General features: G+C 42.0%; 1 protein-coding gene across 2 annotated transcripts in view; it reads right to left on the bottom strand.

Annotated features, from left to right (window-relative positions):
• The window catches only part of LOC311113266 (protein Jumonji-like), a 100281-nt gene extending 82767 nt beyond the window's left edge, over nucleotides 1–17514 (bottom strand). For both annotated transcript variants that reach the window (XM_084156474.1, XM_084156475.1), the window contains exon 1: nucleotides 16927–17514. In XM_084156474.1, the coding sequence (XP_084012600.1) occupies nucleotides 16927–16971 (45 nt within the window). In that variant the 5' untranslated portion in view covers nucleotides 16972–17514. The remainder of the gene's footprint in view (nucleotides 1–16926) is intronic.
• Nucleotides 17515–26618: the final 9104 nt, after the last annotated feature.

The following is a 26618-nucleotide window of genomic DNA, read 5'->3' as shown; positions in this document are numbered from 1 at the left end:
AAATTCTTAACACCCGCCCGCTTAACCCGGAAGCCAGCCGCACCAATGTGTCGGAGGAAACACCGTTCACCTAACGACAGAGGTCAGCCTGCAGGCGCCCGGCCCACCACAAGGATTCGCTAGAGCGTGATGAGCCTAACCCGGACGACGCTAGGCCAATTGTGTGCCGCCCTATGGGACTCCCGATCACGGCCGGTTTTGATACAGCTCGGGATCGAACCTGGGTCTGTAGGAATGATTTAATTTAATCTGGGCCTTAGATAATGACTATACAATACAATACCACCCGGAGAGTCTCTGTCTGCCTCCCAGATGGCACCCTATTCACTATATAGTGAGTGCACTATGTTTGACCAGAGCTGGCTCTGGTCAAACGTAGTGCACTTTATGGGCCCTGGTCAAAAGTAGTGCACTATAATTGGAGTAGGGTGCCATTTGGGATGCAACCTCTCTTATGACCCCCCCTCCACCGCCTTGTGGCCTGCACTTCTCTCCCTTCTGCTTGCTTCAGGCTGGTCTTGTCTGGTCTGCTGGACTCAATCTTCCTCACCCCTCCCAGCCCCGGGGTCAAAGGGGACTGTTGACCTCTGACCTCTGAATTCCTGTCAGCAATTTAGTCAGCCGGTAATGAGCATGGCGCCTGACCACAAAGAATAGCTGTTTTATAGACGTCTGTCCTGTTCTGTGTGTGTGTGTGTGTGTGTGTGTGTGTGTGTGTGTGTGTGTGTGTGTGTGTGTGTGTGTGTGTGTGTGTGTGTGTGTGTGTGTCAATCCGTCCGTCATCTCAGTGCAGCTACAATGAAGGTGATGAATAAACCAAGCCAACATTTTTATTCTGTTTATTCCACACCTTTTTGAATATCCTCCTCACACTACACTTCCAGGTCCTGTCCTCCTGACTGAGAACACTACACTACCAGGTCCTGTCCTCCTCACACTACACTTCCTTGTCATGTCCTCCTGACTGAACACACTACACTTCCAAGTCCTGTCCTCCTGACTGAACACACTACACTTCCAGGTCCTGTCCTCCTGACTGAACACAATACACTTCCAGGTCCTGTCCTCCTGACTGAACACATTACACTTCCAGGTCCTGTCCTCCTCACACTACACTTCCAGGTCCTGTCCTCCTCACACTACACGTCCAGGTCCTGTCCTCCTCACACTACACTTCCAGGTCCTGTCCTCCTCACACTACACTTCCAGGTCCTGTCCTCCTCACACTACACTTCCAGGTCCTGTCCTCCTGACTGAACACACTACACTTCCAGGTCCTGTCCTCCTCACACTACACTTCCACGTCCTGTCCTCCTCACACTACATTTCCAGGTCCTGTCCTCCTGCCTGAACACGCTCTCCTCACACTACACTTCCAGGTTCTGTCCTCCTGACTGAATGTAATCCGATCTGTCTGTTAGACACGCTGGCAAATGTGAAGAGATGTGAAGGTGAGGTGGTTTTGTAAGGAAGTCAGTCACTGTGGTAGCCATGTAGCTCCCTCTCTGCCTGCCTGCCTGCCTGCCTGCCTGCCTGCCTGCCTGCCTGCCTGCCTGCCTGCCTGCCTGCCTGCCTGCCTGCCTGCCTGCCTGCCTCCCTCCCTCCCTCCCTCCCTCCCTCCCTCCCTCCCTCCCTCCCTCCCTCCCTCTCTGCCTGCCTGCCTGCCTCCCTCCCTCCCTCCCTCCTCCCTCCCTGCCTCCCTGCCTCCCTCCCTCTCTGCCTGCCTCCCTCCCTCCCTGCCTCCCTGCCTCCCTCCCTCCCTCCTTCCCTCCCTGCCTGACACAAAGGACATTCCACAGTGGGGACTAGATCCACAGACAAGCACGACACACAATGTGACCAACAGCAGAGAATACGCATCCCAAATGGCACTATTCCCTATGTAGGGCACTACTTTTGACCAAGGCCATAAGGAATAGGGTGCAATTTGGGACGGAGACAAAAAAACAAATACCCCCATGAACAGAAACAAACCCACTCGCCCCTGGGTTGTGCATCATCAAGCATTACACTACACAGCCTAAAATGGGGGCGGAGAGAGGGTCTCAGTGTCACACTTTCTTCATAGGTCTGACAATAAACTCTTCTCTAGTCTCTCCATGTGTCAGTCAGACCTGTCCAGTGGTGCTGCTACCGCTGGTTGCTACAACCTGTCTGTGTGTTGCTAGTCTCTCCATGTGTCAGTCAGACCTGTCCAGTGGTGCTGCTACCACTAGCTGCTACAACCTGTCTGTGTGTTGCTAGTCTCTCCATGTGTCAGTCAGACCTGTCCAGTGGTGCTGCTACCACTAGCTGCTACAACCTGTCTGTGTGTTGAGGGGCTCTTGTTCACCGTGTTATTAGCGGTGTAAACACAAAAGGACAATGCTCTGTGGACTCCTGAAGCGTCCGATTACACCGCACAGGGATCCGGAGTTGGCTCATCAAGGGCACTTTGTTCTCTGTGACAGCACTATCCAATCAGTCACCTCGTGCCGCAAGATGGATCAGCACGGACCCAGCCAGCCAACAGCAGAAAGAGAGAGAGCCCCGCCTTTTCTCTCCAGCTCTCCCTGGCAACAAGCCGTTTTTTACACGCCTGCCCATTTCTCTCTCTCTGTCATAGACCAAACGTTTTGCTCTGCACTCTACTCTTCTTCCTTTTGGTTCTGACACAGTGTGAACCCTCTCTGTGGATCAGACGGTCCGGCGGATAGCTTGGCCTCACTCTGACCCTGTGGATTCTGTTTGGGTTTAAACAGAGTAGAGGCAGTCAGTGCCTGTCCTTGCACCCATGGCCTTTAGTGTTTTCACTGAACACCCCCCTTGTCTCTGTTCTGTTGTCACAGAGCCAAGCTTTCATCAGGAGGCTCGGGTTGCTTGATGTCGTGGGGCTTAATGTACAGTCAAATCCCATAATGCCGCAGTCAGCTGGCTGCCTGGCTCTGCAGGAAACACTGTATGAGGTCCCTTTACAATGACCTACTTTGCAGAAATCTCCTAAACAGAGAGTGAGCGTGGATGTTTTATTTTCTACCAGCATCCCTTGAAAAAGTCAGCAGCCAAAACGGAATTATATTGAATTCAATAAATGTAGGCTTAAGACTAAGCAAGAACAAACTTGTATTTCTTGCATGTCCACCCTACCTCTCCATACAACCTGTTGTCCACCCTACCTCTCCATACAACCTGTTGTCCACCCTACCTCTCCATACAACATGTTGTCCACACTACCTCTCCATACAACATGTTGTCCACTCTACCTCTCCATACAACATGTTGTCCACCCTACCTCTCCACTCCATTCAACATGTTGTCCACCCTACCTCTCCACTCCATACAACATGTTGTCCACCCTACCTCTCCATACAACATGTTGTCCACCCTACCTCTCCATACAACATGTTGTCCACCCTACCTCTCCATACAACATGTTGTCCACCCTACCTCTCCACTCCATACAATATGTTGTCCACCCTACCTCTCCATACAACATGTTGTCCACACTACCTCTCCATACAACATGTTGTCCACTCTACCTCTCCATACAACATGTTGTCCACCCTACCTCTCCACTCCATACAACATGTTGTCCACCCTACCTCTCCACTCCATACAACATGTTGTCCACCCTACCTCTCCATACAACATGTTGTCCACCCTACCTCTCCATACATGTTGTCCACCCTACCTCTCCATACAACATGTTGTCCACCCTACCTCTCCACTCCATACAATATGTTGTCCACCCTACCTCTCCATACAACATGTTGTCCACCCTACCTCTCCATACAACATGGAAGTAAGAAGTAGCGTCTGTCTCTGTTCAGTGCTTTGCCACCATGCCAGGATTTCATGACTGTGGCCCCATGTCAACCTGGAGCTGCAGTAAAACAGCCTGATCCACATCATTAAAGAGGTGTAGTAATAGCACCTCATTTTAACCAACACATTTAGACTCTCTCAATGGAGTCTGTGTTCATTCTAGAAATCCCTCCCTTCATAGCAGCTCTGTTGGACATGTCTAAGACTATGCAAAGGGACTTGATGCAGTACAATAAAAAATTACATTTATTATTTTTGGTTTCACATAAATTCATAATGTATTTAAACGATTTACAATGGGCAAATTTGAATTATGCCAGGGCGAATTATTGCATGTTTCTAATTCTGTCTTTGACATTATACAACGATAACCTAATAAATACATTTAGAGAATGCCTGAAAATAGTTTCCATACTGAAAATACCGTACATACTGTACCACAAAATGACCCAATAAATAGGCCATGTCGTGTTTACGTCCTTCTAATAAATTGTTGAAACATTTTCAGACCTTGGAGAGATTATTCTACTTTCTCCCACTGTTAGTTAGTCTAGATACAGTGGGGATCTGTCCCAAATGGCAAACTATTCCCTATATATTTCACATCAAAAGGATATAGGGTGCCATTTGGAGTGCAGACTAGAATGCAGAGTAGGACTTCTTCATTACCTCGTGACAATGCTGAAGTATAAATCTGTCTGTGGGGAGTAGTCTGTATTTATCTGTCTGTTGAAAATCCCTAAAATGAAAAATGCTGCTCCTTTGTGTCCCATTCTCACATTCTAGGTAGAAGACTGTAACATCCTGTTCCGTATCATTCGAGGTAGAAGACTGTAAATCCTGTTCTGTATCATTCTAGGTAGAAGACTGTAAAATCCTGTTCCGTATCATTCTAGGTAGAAGACTTTAAAATCCTGTTCCGTATCATTCTAGGTAGAATACTGTAAAATCCTGTTCCGTATCATTCTAGGTAGAAGACTGTAAAATCCTGTTCAGTATCATTCTAGGTAGAAGACTTAAAAATCCTGTTCCGTATCATTCTAGGTAGAAGACTGTAAAATCCTGTTCCGTATCATTCTAGGTAAAAGACTGTCAAATCTTGTTCCGTATCATTCGAGGTAGAAGACTGTAAAATCCTGTTCCGTATCATTCTAGGTAGAAGACTGTAAAATCCTGTTCCGTATCATTCTAGGTAGAAGACTGTAAAATCCTGTTCCGTATCATTCTAGGTAGAAGACTGTCAAATTTTGTTCCGTATCTTTCGAGATAGAAGACTGTAAAATCCTGTTCCGTATCATTCTAGGTAGAAGACTGTCAAATCCTGTTCTGTATCATTCTAGGTAGAAGACTGTCAAATCCTGTTCCGTATCATTCTAGGTAGAAGTCTCTAAAATCCTGTTCCGTATCCTTCTAGGTAGAAGACTGTAAAACCCTGTTCCGTATCATTCTAGGTAGAAGAATGTAAAATCCTGTTCCGTATAATTCGAGGTAGAAGACTGTAAAATCCTGTTCCGTATCATTCTAGGTAGAAGACTGTCAAATCCTGTTCCGTATCATTCTAGGTAGAAGACTGTCAAATCCTGTTCCGTATCATTCTAGGTAGAAGTCTCTAAAATCCTGTTCCGTATCATTCGAGGTAGAAGACTGTAAAATCCTGTTCCGTATCATTCTAGGTAGAAGACTGTAAAATCCTGTTCCGTATCATTCTAGGTAGAAGACTGTAAAATCCTGTTCCGTATCATTCTAGGTAGAAGACTGTCAAATCTTGTTCCGTATCATTTGAGGTAGAAGACTGTAAAATCCTGTTCCGTATCATTCTAGGTAGAAGACTGTCAAATCTTGTTCCGTATCATTCGAGGTAGAAGACTGTAAAATCCTGTTCCGTATCATTCTAGGTAGAAGACTGTAAAATCCTGTTCCGTATCATTCTAGGTAGAAGACTGTCAAATCCTGTTCCGTATCATTCTAGGTAGAAGACTGTCAAATCCTGTTCCGTATCATTCTAGGTAGAAGACTGTCAAATCTTGTTCTGTATCATTCGAGGTAGAAGACTGTAAAATCCTGTTCCGTATCATTCTAGGTAGAAGACTGTCAAATCCTGTTCCGTATCATTCTAGGTAGAAGACTGTCAAATCTTGTTCCGTATCTTTCGAGACAGAAGACTGTAAAATCCTGTTCCGTATCATTCTAGGTAGAAGACTGTCAAATCCTGTTCTGTATCATTCTAGGTAGAAGACTGTCAAATCCTGTTCTGTATCATTCTAGGTAGAAGACTGTAAAATCCTGTTCTGTATCATTCTAGGTAGAAGACTGTCAAATCCTGTTCCGTATCATTCTAGGTAGAAGACTGTCAAATCCTGTTCCGTATCATTCTAGGTAGAAGTCTCTAAAATCCTGTTCCGTATCCTTCTAGGTAGAAGACTGTAAAATCCTGTTCCGTATCATTCTAGGTAGAAGAATGTAAAATCCTGTTCCGTATAATTCGAGGTAGAAGACTGTAAAATCCTGTTCCGTATCATTCTAGGTAGAAGACTGTCAAATCCTGTTCCGTATCATTCGAGGTAGAAGACTGTAAAATCCTGTTCCGTATCATTCTAGGTAGAAGACTGTCAAATCTTGTTCCGTATCATTCGAGGTAGAAGACTGTAAAATCCTGTTCCGTATCATTCTAGGTAGAAGACTGTCAAATCCTGTTCTGTATCATTCGAGGTAGAAGACTGTAAAATCCTGTTCTGTATCATTCTAGGTAGAAGACTGTAAAATCCTGTTCCGTATCATTCTAGGTAGAAGACTGTCAAATCCTGTTCCGTATCATTCTAGGTAGAAGACTGTCAAATCCTGTTCCCTATCATTCTAGGTAGAAGACTGTAAAATCCTGTTCCGTATCATTCTAGGTAGAAGACAGTACAATCCTGTTCCGTATCATTCTAGGTAGAAAACTGTCAAATCTTGTTCCGTATCATTTGAGGTAGAAGACTGTCAAATCCTGTTCCGTATCATTCTAGGTAGAAGACTGTAAAATCCTGTTCTGTATCATACTAGGTAGAAGACTGTCAACTCTTGTTCCGTATCATTCGAGGTAGAAGACTGTAAAATCCTGTTCTGTATCATTCTAGGTAGAAGACTGTAAAATCCTGTTCTGTATCATTCTAGGTAGAAGACTGTAAAATCCTGTTCTGTATCATTCTAGGTAGAAGACTGTAAAATCCTGTTCCGTATCATTCTAGGTAGAAGACTGTAAAATCCTGTTCTGTATCATTCTAGGTAGAAGACTGTAAAATCCTGTTCTGTATCATTCTATGTAGAAGACTGTAAAATCCTGTTCCGTATCATTCTAGGTAGAAGACAGTACAATCCTGTTCTGTATCATTCTAGGTAGAAAACTGTCAAATCTTGTTCCGTATCATTTGAGGTAGAAGACTGTAAAATCCTGTTCCGTATCATTCTAGGTAGAAGACTGTCAAATCCTGTTCCGTATCATTCTAGGTAGAAGACTGTCAAATCCTGTTCCGTATCATTCTAGGTAGAAGTCTCTAAAATCCTGTTCCGTATCATTCGAGGTAGAAGACTGTAAAATCCTGTTCCGTATCATTCTAGGTAGAAGACTGTAAAATCCTGTTCCGTATCATTCTATGTAGAAGACTGTAAAATCCTGTTCCGTATCATTCTAGGTAGAAGACTGTCAAATCTTGTTCCGTATCATTTGAGGTAGAAGACTGTAAAATCCTGTTCCGTATCATTCTAGGTAGAAGACTGTCAAATCTTGTTCCGTATCATTCGAGGTAGAAGACTGTAAAATCCTGTTCCGTATCATTCTAGGTAGAAGACTGTAAAATCCTGTTCCGTATCATTCTAGGTAGAAGACTGTCAAATCCTGTTCCGTATCATTCTAGGTAGAAGACTGTCAAATCCTGTTCCGTATCATTCTAGGTAGAAGACTGTCAAATCTTGTTCTGTATCATTCGAGGTAGAAGACTGTAAAATCCTGTTCCGTATCATTCTAGGTAGAAGACTGTCAAATCCTGTTCCGTATCATTCTAGGTAGAAGACTGTAAAATCCTGTTCCGTATCATTCTAGGTAGAAGACTGTCAAATCTTGTTCCGTATCATTCGAGGTAGAAGACTGTAAAATCCTGTTCCGTATCATTCTAGGTAGAAGACTGTCAAATCTTGTTCCGTATCATTCGAGGTAGAAGACTGTAAAATCCTGTTCCGTATCATTCTAGGTAGAAGACTGTAAAATCCTGTTCCGTATCATTCTAGGTAGAAGACTGTAAAATCCTGTTCCGTATCATTCTAGGTAGAAGACTGTCAAATCTTGTTCCGTATCTTTCGAGACAGAAGACTGTAAAATCCTGTTCCGTATCATTCTAGGTAGAAGACTGTCAAATCCTGTTCTGTATCATTCTAGGTAGAAGACTGTAAAATCCTGTTCTGTATCATTCTAGGTAGAAGACTGTCAAATCCTGTTCCGTATCATTCTAGGTAGAAGACTGTCAAATCCTGTTCCGTATCATTCTAGGTAGAAGTCTCTAAAATCCTGTTCCGTATCCTTCTAGGTAGAAGACTGTAAAATCCTGTTCCGTATCATTCTAGGTAGAAGAATGTAAAATCCTGTTCCGTATAATTCGAGGTAGAAGACTGTAAAATCCTGTTCCGTATCATTCTAGGTAGAAGACTGTCAAATCCTGTTCCGTATCATTCGAGGTAGAAGACTGTAAAATCCTGTTCCGTATCATTCTAGGTAGAAGACTGTCAAATCTTGTTCCGTATCATTCGAGGTAGAAGACTGTAAAATCCTGTTCCGTATCATTCTAGGTAGAAGACTGTCAAATCCTGTTCTGTATCATTCGAGGTAGAAGACTGTAAAATCCTGTTCTGTATCATTCTAGGTAGAAGACTGTAAAATCCTGTTCCGTATCATTCTAGGTAGAAGACTGTCAAATCCTGTTCCGTATCATTCTAGGTAGAAGACTGTCAAATCCTGTTCCCTATCATTCTAGGTAGAAGACTGTAAAATCCTGTTCCGTATCATTCTAGGTAGAAGACAGTACAATCCTGTTCCGTATCATTCTAGGTAGAAAACTGTCAAATCTTGTTCCGTATCATTTGAGGTAGAAGACTGTCAAATCCTGTTCCGTATCATTCTAGGTAGAAGACTGTAAAATCCTGTTCTGTATCATACTAGGTAGAAGACTGTCAACTCTTGTTCCGTATCATTCGAGGTAGAAGACTGTAAAATCCTGTTCTGTATCATTCTAGGTAGAAGACTGTAAAATCCTGTTCTGTATCATTCTAGGTAGAAGACTGTAAAATCCTGTTCTGTATCATTCTAGGTAGAAGACTGTAAAATCCTGTTCCGTATCATTCTAGGTAGAAGACTGTAAAATCCTGTTCTGTATCATTCTAGGTAGAAGACTGTAAAATCCTGTTCTGTATCATTCTATGTAGAAGACTGTAAAATCCTGTTCCGTATCATTCTAGGTAGAAGACAGTACAATCCTGTTCTGTATCATTCTAGGTAGAAAACTGTCAAATCTTGTTCCGTATCATTTGAGGTAGAAGACTGTAAAATCCTGTTCCGTATCATTCTAGGTAGAAGACTGTAAAATCCTGTTCTGTATCATTCTAGGTAGAAGACTGTAAAATCCTGTTCCGTATCATTTGAGGTAGAAGACTGTAAAATCCTGTTCCGTATCATTCTAGGTAGAAGACTGTAAAATCCTGTTCTGTATCATTCTAGGTAGAAGACTGTCAACTCTTGTTCCGTATCATTCGAGGTAGAAGACTGTAAAATCCTGTTCTGTATCATTCTAGGTAGAAGACTGTAAAATCCTGTTCTGTATCATTCTAGGTAGAAGACTGTAAAATCCTGTTCCGTATCATTCTAGGTAGAAGACAGTACAATCCTGTTCCGTATCATTCTAGGTAGAAAACTGTCAAATCTTGTTCCGTATCATTTGAGGTAGAAGACTGTAAAATCCTGTTCCGTATCATTCTACGTAGAAGACTGTAAAATCCTGTTCTGTATCATTCTAGGTAGAAGACTGTCAACTCTTGTTCCGTATCATTCGAGGTAGAAGACTGTAAAATCCTGTTCTGTATCATTCTAGGTAGAAGACTGTAAAATCCTGTTCTGTATCATTCTAGGTAGAAGACTGTAAAATCCTGTTCTGTATCATTCTAGGTAGAAAACTGTAAAATCCTGTTCCGTATCATTCTAGGTAGAAGACTGTAAAATCCTGTTCTGTATCATTCTAGGTAGAAGACTGTAAAATCCTGTTCTGTATCATTCTATGTAGAAGACTGTAAAATCCTGTTCTGTATCATTCTAGGTAGAAGACTGTAAAATCCTGTTCTGTATCATTCTAGGTAGAAGACTGTAAAATCCTGTTCTGTATCATTCTAGGTAGAAGACTGTAAAATCCTGTTCCGTATCATTCTAGGTAGAAGACTGTAAAATCCTGTTCTGTATCATTCTAGGTAGAAGACTGTAAAATCCTGTTCTGTATCATTCTATGTAGAAGACTGTAAAATCCTGTTCTGTATCATTCTAGGTAGAAGACTGTAAAATCCTGTTCTGTATCATCAACTACCTCGGTTTGTCAATAAACCTCGCTGCTGCTGCTTTTCCTGGAGGAAGTAAATACTGAACAATAAATTAATCTGAAAGTAAAAGTCTCTTTCGATGTTTTCACTTCTCTCAACATCTGCCAGTATGGATTAAACGGCATGCTGTAATCTAGCTCAGATGTAATATGATCTTGTAAATTAATTCCATACAATTATCTTGAAGACGTTGACAAATCCCCTAGTTTCTATTAACCTGATTTGAATAATAAAGCTATTGACTGACTGACATCTGATCGTCTGTTTTATTGGCAGTTCTTTTTACTACTGTAATCAAATCACTCTCCACTCTGTAGAAAGGGCCTGAATACCCTTTAATACAAGAGTAGCAATCTGTAGCCCTTAAATCAAAGTAGCCCTCAAATCAAAGTAGCCCTTAAATCAAAGTAGCCCTCAAATCAAAGTAGCCCTTAAATCAAAGTACCCCTCAAATCAAAGTAGCCCTTAAATCAACGTAGCCCTTAAATCAAAGTAGCCCTTAAATCAACGTAGCCCTTGAATCAAATAGCCCTTAAACAACGTAGCCCTTGAATCAAAGTAGCCCTTAAATCAAAGTAGCATTTTAAATCAAAGTAGCCCTTAAATCAAAGTAGACCTTAAATCAACGTAGCCCTTGAATCAAAGTAGCCCTTAAATCAACGTAGCCCTTAAATCAAAGTAGCCCTCAAATCAAAGTAGCCCTTAAATCAAAGTAGCCCTCAAATCAAAGTATCCCTTAAATCAACGTAGCCCTTAAATCAAAGTAGCTCTTAAATCAACGTAGCCCTTGAATCAACGTAGCCCTTAAATCAAAGTAGCCCTTTAATCAAAGTAGCCCTTAAATCAACGTAGCCCTTGAATCAAAGTAGGCTTTAAATCAACGTAGCCCTGAAATCAAAGTAGCCCTTAAATCAACGTAGCCCTTGAATCAAAGTAGCCTTTAAATCAAAGTAGCCCTTAAATCAACGTAGCCCTTGAATCAAAGTAGCCCTTAAATCAAAGTAGCATTTTAAATCAAAGTAGCCCTTACATCAAAGTAGCCCTTAAATCAAAGTAGACCTTAAATCAAAGTACCCCTTTAAATCAAAGTAGACCTTAAATCAAAGTACCACTTTAAATCAAAATCAAAGTAGCCTTTGATTAACCTTAATGTCCTGACACTACGGATAATGCTAAATAAATCTGACCTTGATTCTACACTGAACACTGATATAGCCCTGAGACTGTATGACACTGATAAAGCTCCTCTGATTATGTCATTTCTAACTGTACTGTAGACAGCTTGTGGGCCCTTACATAACAGACAACTGTAAAACTGTGTAAACAAAAGCAAAACGATTGCTCCTCTGTGTGAAGAGAAACACTGTTTACTGCTGACACTGCACATCTAATTCAGGGAGAAACCCCGGCGACTACGCAGCGAAGTGGAACATTCCCTATTGGCAGCAAAATCACAGCTCACAACTTCCCATGCCAAGAAATAAAATAACAAACTCGTCTTGTTCGTTCATCCGAGTTCGTGCCTCCATTTCTCCATTCATATCTCCCTGGGCTTCTCCTGTTGCAACTACGTGTCAATCTGGTTACATTTCCATCTGTCTTCCCCATGATTCTACTCCAGCGTCTAAAACAGTATTTAGATCAAATCAAATCTATTTAGGCTCTGACACAATGAGTCAGCTTTGTAGTTAGGGAGGGTTTTAGGCATTGCACCTCATTCCCTATGGGCCCTGGTCAAAAGTAGTACACTACTTAAGGAATAGGGAGACATTTGGGACACACCTTTAGTCTTTCCAGCTGCAGGCCTCCTGTCTGTATGTCTGTCTGTCCTCTCTCTCCATGGCCCTGGCCCAGCCATACTCCCCTCTGCTCCTGTCTGTCTGTCTGTCTGTCCTCTCTCTCTCTCCATGGCCCTGGCCCAGCCATACTCCCCTCTGCTCCTGTCTGTCTGTCTGTCCTCTCTCTCTCTCCATGGCCCTGGCCCAGCCATACTCCCCTCTGTTCCTGTCTGTCTGTCTGTCTGTCTGCCCTCTCTCTCTCTCTCTCCATGGCCCTGGCCCAGCCATACTCCCCTCTGCTCCTGTCTGTCTGTCTGTCTGTCTGTCTGTCTGTCTGTCTGTCTGTCTGTCTGTCTGTCTGTCCTCTCTCTCTCTCTCTCCATGGCCCTGGCCAGCCATACTCCCCTCTGCTCCTGTCTGTCTGTCTGTCTGTCTGTCCTCTCTCTCTCTCCATGGCCCAGGCCCAGCCATACTCCCCTCTGCTCCTGTCTGTCTGTCTGTCTGTCCTCTCTCTCTCTCCATGGCCCTGGCCCAGCCATATTCCCCTCTGCTCCTGTCTGTCTGTCTGTCTGTCCTCTCTCTCTCTCCATGGCCCTGGCCCAGCCATACTCCCCTCTGCTCCTGTCTGTCTGTCTGTCTGTCCTCTCTCTCTCTCCATGGCCCTGGCCCAGCCATACTCCCCTCTGCTCCTGTCTGTCTGTATGTCTGTCCTCTCTCTCTCTCCATGGCCCTGGCCCAGCCATACTCCCCTCTGCTCCTGTCTGTCTCTATGTCTGTCCTCTCTCTCTCTCCATGGCCCTGGCCCAGCCATACTCCCCTCTGCTCCTGTCTGTCTGTATGTCTGTCCTCTCTCTCTCTCCATGGCCCTGGCCCAGCCATACTCCCCTCTGCTCCTGTCTGTCTGTCTGTCCTCTCTCTCTCCATGGCCCTGGCCCAGCCATACTCCCCTCTGCTCCTGTCTGTCTGTCTGTCTGTCTGTCTGTCTGTCTGTCTGTCTGTCCTCTCTCTCTCTCCATGGCCCTGGCCCAGCCATACTCCCCTCTGCTCCTTTGTGTCTGTTTGGTTCCGCCACACACTGAAGCACATACTTCAACTTGGCCCTCCTCACTTGTGCGCCTGATAAAACAAACAGTGTGTGTGTCCCAAATGGCACCCTGTTCCCTATATAGCTCACTACTTTTGACCAGGCAGCATAGAGCTCTGGTCAAATGGCCCATAGGGCTCTGGTCAATTGGCCCATTGGGAGCTGGTCAAAAGTAGTGCACTATATAGGGAATAGGGTGCCATTTGGGACGTACGCTGTGACAGCCTCTTTACATGTGTAAAGGCCCAGCAGTGGCAGCTGTGCTTAACCCACCACACACCAATGAATTAGGCTTTAGACCAGCTGAGTAGCTGTACTGAGGCAACTACACAGAGGAACCCTGTTATCCCCTGTACTATCACCTTTGATGTACTGTTCTGAAGCTTTAATTACTGTCATTAATTAAAACAACAGTTTCAATGTTTAACACCTCTCGTCTCTCATTATGTTGTTTTTCATTATGAATTGTGAATAATAACGTGAGTGAGAAAGAGAAAAGGCCATCAAATATCAGAGGAAATCATTTAAAAAAGTACTGCCAACATGCCTGACCAAGAAACCTGATCCCCAAATTCATTTTCAGCTGTTAAAGGGGAAATATGGTATTCAAACCACAAAAATGATTTAAAAGTCAAAAAATGGATGTATGAATCCCAGGTTTCCACTTTAAAATGCAATTTTGTGTATGGGAAATCACAGTGATTCCTGTTCTTGTTATGATTATGTTTATTATATCATGTTAATAAAGTAAGTCCTTGGCATAGAACTGCTCACGAATCAGGTATGATTTTAGCCATCAGAGCCTGCTTGTTCCTTCAGCGTGCCCTTCGTTCAGCACGCCATTGTTTTAGGGACCACCCACTGTAGACGTCTGCCGAGATTTTTCACACGATTCTACATGCGCACTCGGTTGGCAAACTTCATTCTGTTACTCTGTGTCTGAGCCCCTAAGCCAAGCATGAGTAATAAAAGTCTTACACTAATTGAGAGGAAGTTAAACTACAAGGGCAAGTGCTTGTCTGAGTCCAGGTTCAAGAAAGAGTCCCCTTTTGTTTGTTTTAGTGGCTGGCTCACTACATTGCTGACAAACTTTTACCGAAAACTAGACAGGAGTTTTCCCAAGTTGCCTTCTTGGACAATTGACAATAGAGGAGATAGGAGTGAACAACAACATGAGGAAGCGCTTTAGAACATGACCCTGAGTGTGTCCCAAATGGCACCCTATACTCTACATAGTGCACTACTTTAGAACATGACACCTCATGTGTCAGAATGGAAGTCCAAAATGAATGACTCTGTGTGTGTGTGTGTGTGAGTGTGTCCCAAATGACACCCTATACTCTACATAGTGCACTACTTTAGAACATGACACCTCCTGTGTCAGAATGGAAGTCCAAAATGAATGACCCTGTGTGTGTGTCCCAAATGGCACCCTATACTCTATATAGTGCACTACTTTTGACCAGAGCCCTATAGGCCTTGGTCAAAGACTCACAGAAGACAACAGAGAATGCAAGGTCTTAAACATCTTCAAAACATCAACAAATCAACATGTGCACAGGAAATTGGACACATCAATCTCGTAGATATACAGTTAACTTTTGCCACAGGCCCCTAACGTCTTACAGCCTGCATTAGTCCCCATATGATAATACTAAAAGTCATAAAATATATTACATTTTCTGAAAGACAATTAGGTTTTTAAATATAAATAATCAAATATTGATGTGATCTTGTAAATCAGGGATCGGGGCCCATACTGGGATTCACCCACACACACACACACAACAACCACACACACACACACACACACACACACACATTATATCTACCATAGGTCTCCATTTGGGTGACAGCACTGGATTGGTCATATGAAATAAAATATAAAATGTTGAAAATATCTTATTCTCAGAATTCAAAGTAACTGACTGAGAAAAGCTGTTTGATGTTTTAGGACAGTCTGATGTTGATGTTTTAGGACTGCCTGATGTTTTAGGACAGTCTGATGTTGATGTTTTAGGACAGTCTGATGTTGTTTTAGGACAGTCTGATGATGATGTTTTTGGACTGTCCGATGTTGATGTTTTAGGACAGTCTGATGTTGATGTTTTAGGACAGTCTTGTGATGATGTTTTAGGACAGTCTGATGATGATGTTTTAGGACAGTCTGATGCTGATGTTTTAGGACAGTCTGATGTTGCTTTTTTAGGACAGTCTGATGTTGTTTTAGGACAGTCTGATGTTGATGTTTTAGGATTACCTGATGTTGATGTTTTAGGACAGTTGGATGTTTTAGGACAGTCTGATGTTGATGTTTTAGGACAGTCTGGTGTTTTAGGACAGTCTTATGTTGATGTCTTAGGACAGTCTGTTGTTTTAGGACAGTCTGTTGATGATGTTTTCGGACTGTCTGATGTTGATGTTTTAGGACAGTCTGAAGTTTTAGTACAGTATGGTGTTGATGTTTTAGGACAGTATGGTGTTGATGTTTGAGGACAGTCTAGTGTTGATGTTTGAGGAGAGTCTGTTGTTTATATTTTAGGACAGTCTTATGTTGATGTTTTAGGACAGTCTGTTGTTTATATTTTATGACAGTCTGATGTTAATATTTTATGACAGTCTGATGTTGATGTTTTAGGAATGTCTGATGTTGGTGTTTTAGGACAGTCTGAAGTTTTAGGACAGTATGGTGTTGATGTTTTAGGACAGTCTGATGTTCATGTTTTAGGACAGTCTGATATTCATGTTTTAGGACAGTCTGATGTTTTAGGACAGTCTGATGTTGATGTTTTAGGACAGTCTGAAGTTTTAGGACAGTATGGTGTTGATGTTTGAGGACAGTCTAGTGTTGATGTTTTCGGACAGTCTGATGATGATGTTTTCGACTGTCTGAGGTTGATGTTTTAGGACAGTTGGCTGTTTTAGGACAGTCTGATGTTTATATTTTAGGACAGTCTTATGTTGATGTTTTAAGACAGTCTGTTTTTTATATTTTATGACAGTCTGATGTTAATGTTTCATGACAGTCTGATGTTGTTTTAGGACTGTCTGATGTTGATGTTTTAGGACAGTCTGAAGTTTTAGGACAGTATGGTGTTGATTTTTTAGGACAGTCTGTTGTTGATGTTTTAGGACAGTCTGATGTTGATGTTTTAGGACAGTCTGTTGTTAATGTTTTAGGACAGTCTGATGTTCATGTTTTAGGACAGTCTGATGTTCATGTTTTAGGACAGTCTGGTGTTCATGTTTTAGGACAGTCTGATGTTCATGTTTTAGGATATTCTGAAGTTTTAGGACAGTATGGTGTTGATGCTTTAGGACAGTCTGATGTTGATGTTTTAGGACAGTCTGTTGTTGATGTTTTAGGACAGTCTGATGTTGATGTTTTAGGACAGTCTGATGTTGATGTTTTAGGACAGTCTGATGTTTATGTTTTAGGACAGTCTGATGTTCATGTTTTAGGACAGTCTGATGTTCATGTTTTAGGACAGTCTGATGTTCATGTTTTAGAACTAAAAATGACATGAAACAAATATGTAAGCACACTAATTCATAGCCTACCACACATAGTTTTTATGACGTTATCCATTAGCAAGAGAGAAGTTTTGGAACGATATAAAGCATTTCAGAACACATTTAGCAAATACTTACGTATTTCTTCTGTATGATGTTCCTTTTGGGTCTGTCTTTACTCATCCTGCAAACCTGATTGGGTCGGTTAAACACAGAATAGCCACATGTATATCCTTTTTTAGAACATGCAATTATTTAAATCCCGTGGTGTGATCCAGCGAGGTGGCAGTGTCTTGATCCCCGCTCTCTCTCTCTACTTCCCTTTTCGCTGAGTCGCCTGGGAGAGAAATTCCAAATTTGCAATCCACGGCAAGAAACACAAATGTAAACACCCCCAAAATCACGGCGTTATAACATATGCATAACAACGAACCGGACAATCCTCCATTATGCGAATGAAAAACTCATGTATCCTGGATATCCTCGAGGCACAAATCAAACACGCTTTGAGGGCCCAGCAGATTCAGTGTTGAAGAATATCACAGACGAGAGTTGAAAGGTTAAAAAAAAATGTTTCCCCCCAAAAATGTCAATACAAAATCCAGAAAAACGTTTCAGCGGTGTCTGCCAGACGACGAGTTAACTCTCCCACACCGCTAGTAATGGTAACGGCATGGGTTTATCTGCAGTGTCGTCCTACGGAGATAAACGGGGAAATATGCCCCAGCGGTGAGTCTCGAGGAATACAGAACCACGTTAGGGACCGGGTGAAAATACAAACACAGTCATCTGGCGTCAGGAGCAATATTGGGTTACATCCCTCGAAGCTGCATGGACGGGCCTCCTAAATTATTTCCATTTCAATAAAATAACATTTACAATACAATAGGCCATATTTATTGTAATGTACTGTTTATTCATCATTTAACATTTATTAAAATATGCCTATAATTAAAGACTCCATCCATAATAACCAAGTTAGAAATACAAACAATTTAGCCTATAACATTGTAATTACATGGCCACAATGTATTTACCATATTTTTTGAGTTGCAGAACAAGGGCTACACAGTCTATATATGCACTGATGTGAGTGTGAGATAAGCATGCAACACAAAGTGATATTGAGCCTGGTGCATGGTGTCAAATAAGGAACTGGGGAAAATGGGATGTCCAACACCTTCTATTGAAATCACTCTGACCAACAGACAAGAACATGTGAGAGAGAGAGTGAGAGAGAGAGAGAGAGGGAGAGAGAGTGAGAGAGAGAGATTGTTATAACACTGTGTATAGACATAATATGACATTTGAAATGTCTCTATTCCTTTGGAACTTGTGTGAGTGTAATGTTTACTGTTCATTTTTTATTGTTTATTTCACTTTTGTTTATTATCTATTTCACCTGCTTTGGTAATGTAAACATATGTTTCCCATGCCAATAAAGCCCATTGAATTGAATTGAATTGAAAGAGAGGGAGAGAGAGAGGGGGAGAGAGAGAGAGAGGGGGGGAGAGACTAGTGCAGGGGTGGAGTCATGTCTGTCTGCAGGAATAAACTGAGAAGGAAAGTACATGCAGCTGCATGAGGACAATGCTAAAGAAAGTTTGGCAGGTCCTCAAAGCCTGTCTAAATGAGGACCTTAGTTTAGATTTCTAAATTAGAAACAGAGAGCCTACTGTTACACAGTGAATGAGGAAAGAAAGGGGGAGGTTGTAGAATATTAATGTCTAAATTCATATTCTAATGATTTCACTTGTGTATTTAAATTGTGTGTGTGTGTGTGTGTGTGTGTTGTGTGTGTGTGTGTGTGTGTGTGTGTGTGTGTGTGTGTGTGTGTGTGTGTGTGTGTGTGTGTGTGTGTGTGTGTGTGTGTGTGTGTGTGTGTGTGATAGGATGGTTGGTGACGTTTGTCAAGACGAGTGGATTTCAAGTGTATAGGCTAAGGTGGACCCCTCATTACAATTATGTGAACTGGAGTTTAGACTTGAGTTGATAAATGATCTGGTAGTCAGCCTCAAAAGGTCCACTGACTGGAGCTGATGCAGAATTCATTAGGCCCTGCAGTCAACCACATCCTTCAACTCAACTGACCATTATCCCTTGCTATAAGATCTGGTAGTCAGCCTCAAAAGGTCCACTGACTGGAGCTGATGCAGAATTCATTAGGCCCTGCAGTCAACCACATCCTTCAACTCAACTGACCATTATCCCTTGCTATAAATGGGTAATATAAACTGTGTCCCAAATGGCACCCTATTCCCTATATAGTGCACTACATTCGACCAGAACCCTATGGGCCCTGGCCAAAAGTAGTGCACTATAAAGGGAATGCGGTGCCATTTGGGACGGGCCCAAAGAGGCACTTTGATTTACAAACATCTAGACTGATCACTGCAGACATCACTGCAGGAGTTCCTACAGTTTTTTGTATTATATTTCTGAATCCCAATACATTCCTGTATGTTTTCTAAGGGGCTTTTGAGACAAGAATCTAGTCATGTCCCAAGGCCTCTACACACACACATTTCTAATATGTTAATATTTATTTGTTGAGCTGAGCATTTTTATACCACACAAACCCTCTTGTGATTTACAGACTGGTTTCAGCAGCATCGTCAGAGGACTGTTGTCCTTCAAACCTGATTTACAGACTGGTTTCAGCAGCATCGTCAGAGAACTGTTGTCCTTCAAATCTGATTTACAGACTGGTTTCAGAAGCATCGTCAGAGGACTGTTGTCCTTCAACCCTGATTTACAGACTGGTTTCAGCAGCATCGTCAGAGGACTGTTGTCCTTCAACCCTGATTTACAGACTGGTTTCAGCAGCATCGTCAGAGGACTGTTGTCCTTCAAACCTGATTTACAGACTGGTTTCAGCAGCATCGTCAGATGACTGTTGTCCTTCAACCCTGATTTACAGACTGGTTTCAGCAGCATTGTCAGATGACTGTTGTCTTTCAACCCTGATTTACAGACTGGTTTCAGCAGCATCGTCAGAGGACTGTTGTCCTTCTAACCTGATTTACAGACACAGTACTTCAGGGCTTACATCTGTGGCCTGACTATACTAGCAGGGCCTCTTAAACCCCCAGGCACCCTTCAGCCCATACAAAGATATTTCACCGCCCTTCTATAAGAGACTAGGGCTACGTCCCAAATGGCACCCTATTCCCTATATAGTGCACTACTTTTGACCAGTGGCTTGGGACGGGCCCCAAGCCCAGCAGAACATAGGGGGGTTGGGGGATTGGACACCTGCATTAATTAGGGGGCTGATACAGGGGTGACTGACTGGGGCCAGGCTGCCACTGAACCAAGTGGCAAAAGGAGGGGAGGAGCCATGTAGAGAACTTGAGCTGCCTTTCTCACTTCTGAACGTACCGATTCTGCACCCTTTTCCAGAAGTGTGCACTAGCACACTCCTCTCCCGTCAGGGGTTTGAAAGCATAGAATTGGGGGCAAGCATTGGGCTAGAGAAAGTTTCCATATACTAATAATTTCCTCTAAAATCTATGAAGGGAAATAAACTAGTGATAGGAGTAGCAGGTGTGTGTTGAATTCATGTACTAAGAATGTACATGGCATGTTAGGTATGAGGCACAAGGGCCCAAACAGCTTGACATAAATGAGTTGCATTAGTTTGACTAAAAGAAGACCTCAGTCATTCACTCAGTCATTCACTCAAATCAAATCAAATCAAATTGTATTTGTCACATGCGCCGAATACAACAGGGGTAGACCTTACCGTGAAATGCTTACTTAACCAACAATGCAGTTTTAAGAAAATTAAGTTAAGAAAATATTAAAATAAATATTAAAATATTATATTTACTCACTCATTCAGTCAGTCATTCACTCAGTCATTCACTCAGTCATTCATTCTTGGAAAAGGAAGGAAGGGCAGTATAACATGACCAGAGGAACACTACCTGACCTTTAGCTGATCATTAGAAATGACTGAGGCAGATCTCTAGCTCTGTTGAACGTGAATAGTATACCCCCTGCTGGACATATGGACAGTCTTACTGGAACTGGATTAATTTACTTTTAGTCATCTTGGTCATTTATACAAGTCAAAATAAAAAAATGCAAACTCTGATTCTCATGAAACTAACACACACACACACACACACCACTATAACAACCTTAGGTCTCCATTTTGGGGACCGAATTGGTGAAGCCCATACGCAGGTCAAATAAAATGGTGGAAATTACTTATTCTCAGAATTCAAAGTAGCTGACTGAAAAAAGCAGCTGCTGTTTAATGTTTTAGGACAGTCGGATGTGGATATTTTAGGACAGTCTGATGTTTTACGACAGTCTGATGTTGATGTTTTAGGACAGTCGGATGTGGATATTTTAGGATAGTCTGGTGATGATATTTTAGGATAGTCTGGTGATTATGTTTTATGACAGTCTGATGATGATGTTTTAGGACAGTCTGATGTTTATGTTTTAGGACAGTCTGATGTTGTAGGACAGTCTGATGATGATGTTTTAGAACAGTCTGATGTTGATGTTTTAGGACAGTCTGATGTTGATGTTTTAGGACAGTCTGATGCTGATGTTTTAGGACAGTCTGATGTTGATGTTTTAGGAAAGTCTGATGTTGATGTTTTAGGACAGTCTGATGTTGATGTTTTAGGACAGCCTAATGCTGATGTTTTAGGACAGTCTGATGTTGATGTTTTAGGACAGTCCGATGTTGATGTTTTAGGACAGTCTGATGTTTTAGGACAGTCTGATGATGATGTTTTAGGACAGTCTGATGTTTTAGGACAGTCTGATGTTGATGTTTTAGGACAGTCCGATGTTGATGTTTTAGGACAGTCTGATGTTTTAGGACAGTCTAATGATGATGTTTTAGGACAGTCTGATGTTGTTTTAGGACAGTCTGATGTTGATTTTTTAGGACAGTCTGATGATGATGTTTTAGGACAGTCTGATGCTGATGTTTTAGGACAGTCTGATGATGATGTTTTAGGACAGTCTGATGTTGATGTTTTAGGACTGTCTGATGTTGATGTTTTAGGACAATCTGATGTTGATGTTTTAGGACAGTCCGATGTTGAATTTTTAGGACAGTCTGATGCTGATGTTTTAGGACAGTCTGATGCTGATGTTTTAGGACAGTCTGATGCTGATGTTTTAGGACAGTCTGATGATTATGTTTTAGGACAGTCCGATGTTGATGTTTTAGGACAGTCCGATGCTGATGTTTTAGGACAATCTGATGTTGATGTTTTAGGACAGTCTGATTATTATGTTTTAGGACAGTCTGATGTTGATGTTTTAAGACAGTCTGATGCTGATGTTTTAGGACAGTCTGATGCTGATGTTTTAGGACAGTCTCATGTTGATGTTTTAGGACAGTCTGATGCTGATGTTTTAGGACAGTCTGATGTTGATGTTTTAGGACAGTCCGATGTTGATGTTTTATGACAGTCTGATGTTTTAGGAAAGTCTGATGATGATGTTTTAGGACAGTCTGATGTTTTAGGACAGTCTGATGTTTATGTTTTAGGACAGTCGAATGTGGATATTTTAGGACAGTCTGGTGATGATGTTTTATGACAGTCTGATGTTTTAGGACAGTCTGATGATGATGTTTTAGGACAGTCTGATGTTGTTTTAGGACAGTCTGATGTTGATTTTTTAGGACAGTCTGATGATGATGTTTTAGGACAGTCTGATGCTGATGTTTTAGGACAGTCTGATGTTGATGTTTTAGGACAGTCTGATGTTGATGTTTTAGGACAGTCTGATGTTGATGTTTTAGGACAGTCCGATGTTGATGTTTTAGGACAGTCTGATGCTGATGTTTTAGGACAGTCTGATGCTGATGTTTTAGGACAGTCTGATGCTGATGTTTTAGGACAGTCTGATGATTATGTTTTAGGACAGTCTCATGTTGATGTTTTAGGACAGTCTGATGTTGATGTTTTAGGACAGTCTGATGTTGATGTTTTAGGACAGTCTGATGTTGATGTTTTAGGACAGTCCGATGTTGATGTTTTAGGACAGTCTGATGCTGATGTTTTAGGACAGTCTGATGCTGATGTTTTAGGACAGTCTGATGCTGATGTTTTAGGACAGTCTGATGATTATGTTTTAGGACAGTCTCATGTTGATGTTTTAGGACAGTCTGATGCTGATCTTTTAGGACAGTCTGATGTTGATGTTTTAGGAAAGTCTGATGTTGATGTTTTAGGACAGTCTGATGTTGATGTTTTAGGACAGCCTGATGCTGATGTTTTAGGACAGTCTGATGTTGATGTTTTAGGACAGTCCGATGTTGATGTTTTAGGACAGTCTGATGTTTTAGGACAGTCAGATGATGATGTTTTAGGACAGTCTGATGTTTTAGGACAGTCTGATGTTGATGTTTTAGGACAGTCCGATGTTGATGTTTTAGGACAGTCTGATGTTTTAGGACAGTCTAATGATGATGTTTTAGGACAGTCTGATGTTGTTTTAGGACAGTCTGATGTTGATTTTTTAGGACAGTCTGATGATGATGTTTTAGGACAGTCTGATGCTGATGTTTTAGGACAGTCTGATGATGATGTTTTAGGACAGTCTGATGTTGATGTTTTAGGACTGTCTGATGTTGATGTTTTAGGACAATCTGATGTTGATGTTTTAGGACAGTCCGATGTTGAATTTTTAGGACAGTCTGATGCTGATGTTTTAGGACAGTCTGATGCTGATGTTTTAGGACAGTCTGATGCTGATGTTTTAGGACAGTCTGATGATTATGTTTTAGGACAGTCCGATGTTGATGTTTTAGGACAGTCCGATGCTGATGTTTTAGGACAATCTGATGTTGATGTTTTAGGACAGTCTGATTATTATGTTTTAGGACAGTCTGATGTTGATGTTTTAAGACAGTCTGATGCTGATGTTTTAGGACAGTCTGATGCTGATGTTTTAGGACAGTCTCATGTTGATGTTTTAGGACAGTCTGATGCTGATGTTTTAGGACAGTCTGATGTTGATGTTTTAGGACAGTCCGATGTTGATGTTTTATGACAGTCTGATGTTTTAGGAAAGTCTGATGATGATGTTTTAGGACAGTCTGATGTTTTAGGACAGTCTGATGTTTATGTTTTAGGACAGTCGAATGTGGATATTTTAGGACAGTCTGGTGATGATGTTTTATGACAGTCTGATGTTTTAGGACAGTCTGATGATGATGTTTTAGGACAGTCTGATGTTGTTTTAGGACAGTCTGATGTTGATTTTTTAGGACAGTCTGATGATGATGTTTTAGGACAGTCTGATGCTGATGTTTTAGGACAGTCTGATGTTGATGTTTTAGGACAGTCTGATGTTGATGTTTTAGGACAGTCTGATGTTGATGTTTTAGGACAGTCCGATGTTGATGTTTTAGGACAGTCTGATGCTGATGTTTTAGGACAGTCTGATGATTATGTTTTAGGACAGTCTCATGTTGATGTTTTAGGACAGTCTGATGTTGATCTTTTAGGACAGTCTGATGTTGATGTTTTAGACCTAAAAATGACATGAAGCCAAAATGAAAACACACTAATGCATACCACACACAGTTTGAATGAGGTTCCCCATATGCGAGAGAGAGGGAAGTTTTAGAATGATATCAAACACACACACACACACACACACACTTGCTCTGTAAGAAAATCGGTAAATCCTCTCTCTCTCTCTCTCTTTCTCTCTCTCAGTCTGATGTTTTACGACAGTCTGATGTTGATGTTTTAGGACAGTCGGATGTAGATATTTTAGGATAGTCTGGTGATGATGTTTTAGGACAGTCTGGTGCTGATGTTTTAGGACAGTTTGATGTTGCTGTTTTAGGACAGTCCGATGTTGATGTTTTATGACAGTCCGATGCTGATGTTTTAGGACAATCTGATGTTGATGTTTTAGGACAGTCTGATGATTATGTTTTAGGACAGTCTGATGTTGATGTTTTAAGACAGTCTGATGCTGATGTTTTAGGACAGTCTGATGCTGATGTTTTAGGACAGTCTCATGTTGATGTTTTAGGACAGTCTGATGCTGATGTTTTAGGACAGTCTGATGTTGATGTTTTAGGACAGTCCGATGTTGATGTTTTATGACAGTCTGATGTTTTAGGAAAGTCTGATGATGATGTTTTAGGACAGTCTGATGTTTTAGGACAGTCTGATGTTTATGTTTTAGGACAGTCGAATGTGGATATTTTAGGACAGTCTGGTGATGATGTTTTATGACAGTCTGATGTTTTAGGACAGTCTGATGATGATGTTTTAGGACAGTCTGATGTTGTTTTAGGACAGTCTGATGTTGATTTTTTAGGACAGTCTGATGATGATGTTTTAGGACAGTCTGATGCTGATGTTTTAGGACAGTCTGATGTTGATGTTTTAGGACAGTCTGATGTTGATGTTTTAGGACAGTCTGATGTTGATGTTTTAGGACAGTCCGATGTTGATGTTTTAGGACAGTCTGATGCTGATGTTTTAGGACAGTCTGATGCTGATGTTTTAGGACAGTCTGATGCTGATGTTTTAGGACAGTCTGATGATTATGTTTTAGGACAGTCTCATGTTGATGTTTTAGGACAGTCTGATGTTGATCTTTTAGGACAGTCTGATGTTGATGTTTTAGACCTAAAAATGACATGAAGCCAAAATGAAAACACACTAATGCATACCACACACAGTTTGAATGAGGTTCCCCATATGCGAGAGAGAGGGAAGTTTTAGAATGATATCAAACACACACACACACACACACACTTGCTCTGTAAGAAAATCGGTAAATCCTCTCTCTCTCTCTCTCTTTCTCTCTCTCAGTCTGATGTTTTACGACAGTCTGATGTTGATGTTTTAGGACAGTCGGATGTAGATATTTTAGGATAGTCTGGTGATGATGTTTTAGGACAGTCTGGTGCTGATGTTTTAGGACAGTTTGATGTTGCTGTTTTAGGACAGTCCGATGTTGATGTTTTATGACAGTCTGATGCTGATGTTTTAGGACAGTCTGATGCTGATGTTTTAGGACATCTCCGTGAAAAGATGCCAGCTCCGTGGCTTGATGACTCATTGCGAGCTCACAGAACAGAGCTCCGGGCAGCTGAGCGGAAATGGAAGAAAACTAAACTCCCTGCCGACCTGGCATCTTTTCACTCCCTCCTCTCTACATTTTCTTCATCTGTTTCTGCTGCTAAGGCCACTTTCTACCACTCTAAATTCCAAGCATCTGCCTCTAACCCTAGGAAGCTCTTTGCCACATTCTCCTCACTGCTGAATCCTCCCCCCCACCCCCCCACCCTCCTCCCTCTCTGTGGATGACTTCGTCAACCACTTTGAAAAGAAGGTTGACGACATCCGATCCTCGTTTGTTAAGTCTAATGACACTGCTGGTCCTTCTCACACTGCCCTACCCTATGCTTTGACTTCTTTCTCCCCTCTCTCTCCAGATAAAATCTTGCGACTTGTGACTGCAGGCCGCCCAACAACCTGCCCGCTTGACCCCATCCCCTCCTCTCTTCTCCAGACCATCTCCGGTGACCTTCTCCCCTACCTCACCTCGCTGATCAACTCATCCTTGACCGCTGGCTATGTCCCTTCCGTCTTCAAGAGAGCGAGAGTTGCACCCCTTCTCAAAAAACCAACACTCGATCCCACTGATGTCAACAACTACAGACCAGTATCCCTTCTTTCTTTTCTTTCCAAAACTATTGAGCGTGCCGTCTTTAGCCAACTCTCTTGCTATCTCTCTCAGAATGACCTTCTTGATCCAAACCAGTCAGGTTTCAGGACTGGTCATTCAACTGAGACTGCTCTTCTCTGTGTCACGGAGGC

This window comes from Coregonus lavaretus (assembly GCF_964263955.1).
Source record: "Coregonus lavaretus genome assembly, chromosome: 3".
Classification (NCBI taxonomy): Eukaryota; Metazoa; Chordata; class Actinopteri; order Salmoniformes; family Salmonidae; genus Coregonus; species Coregonus lavaretus.
This window is presented reverse-complemented; position numbering and strand designations above follow the sequence as displayed.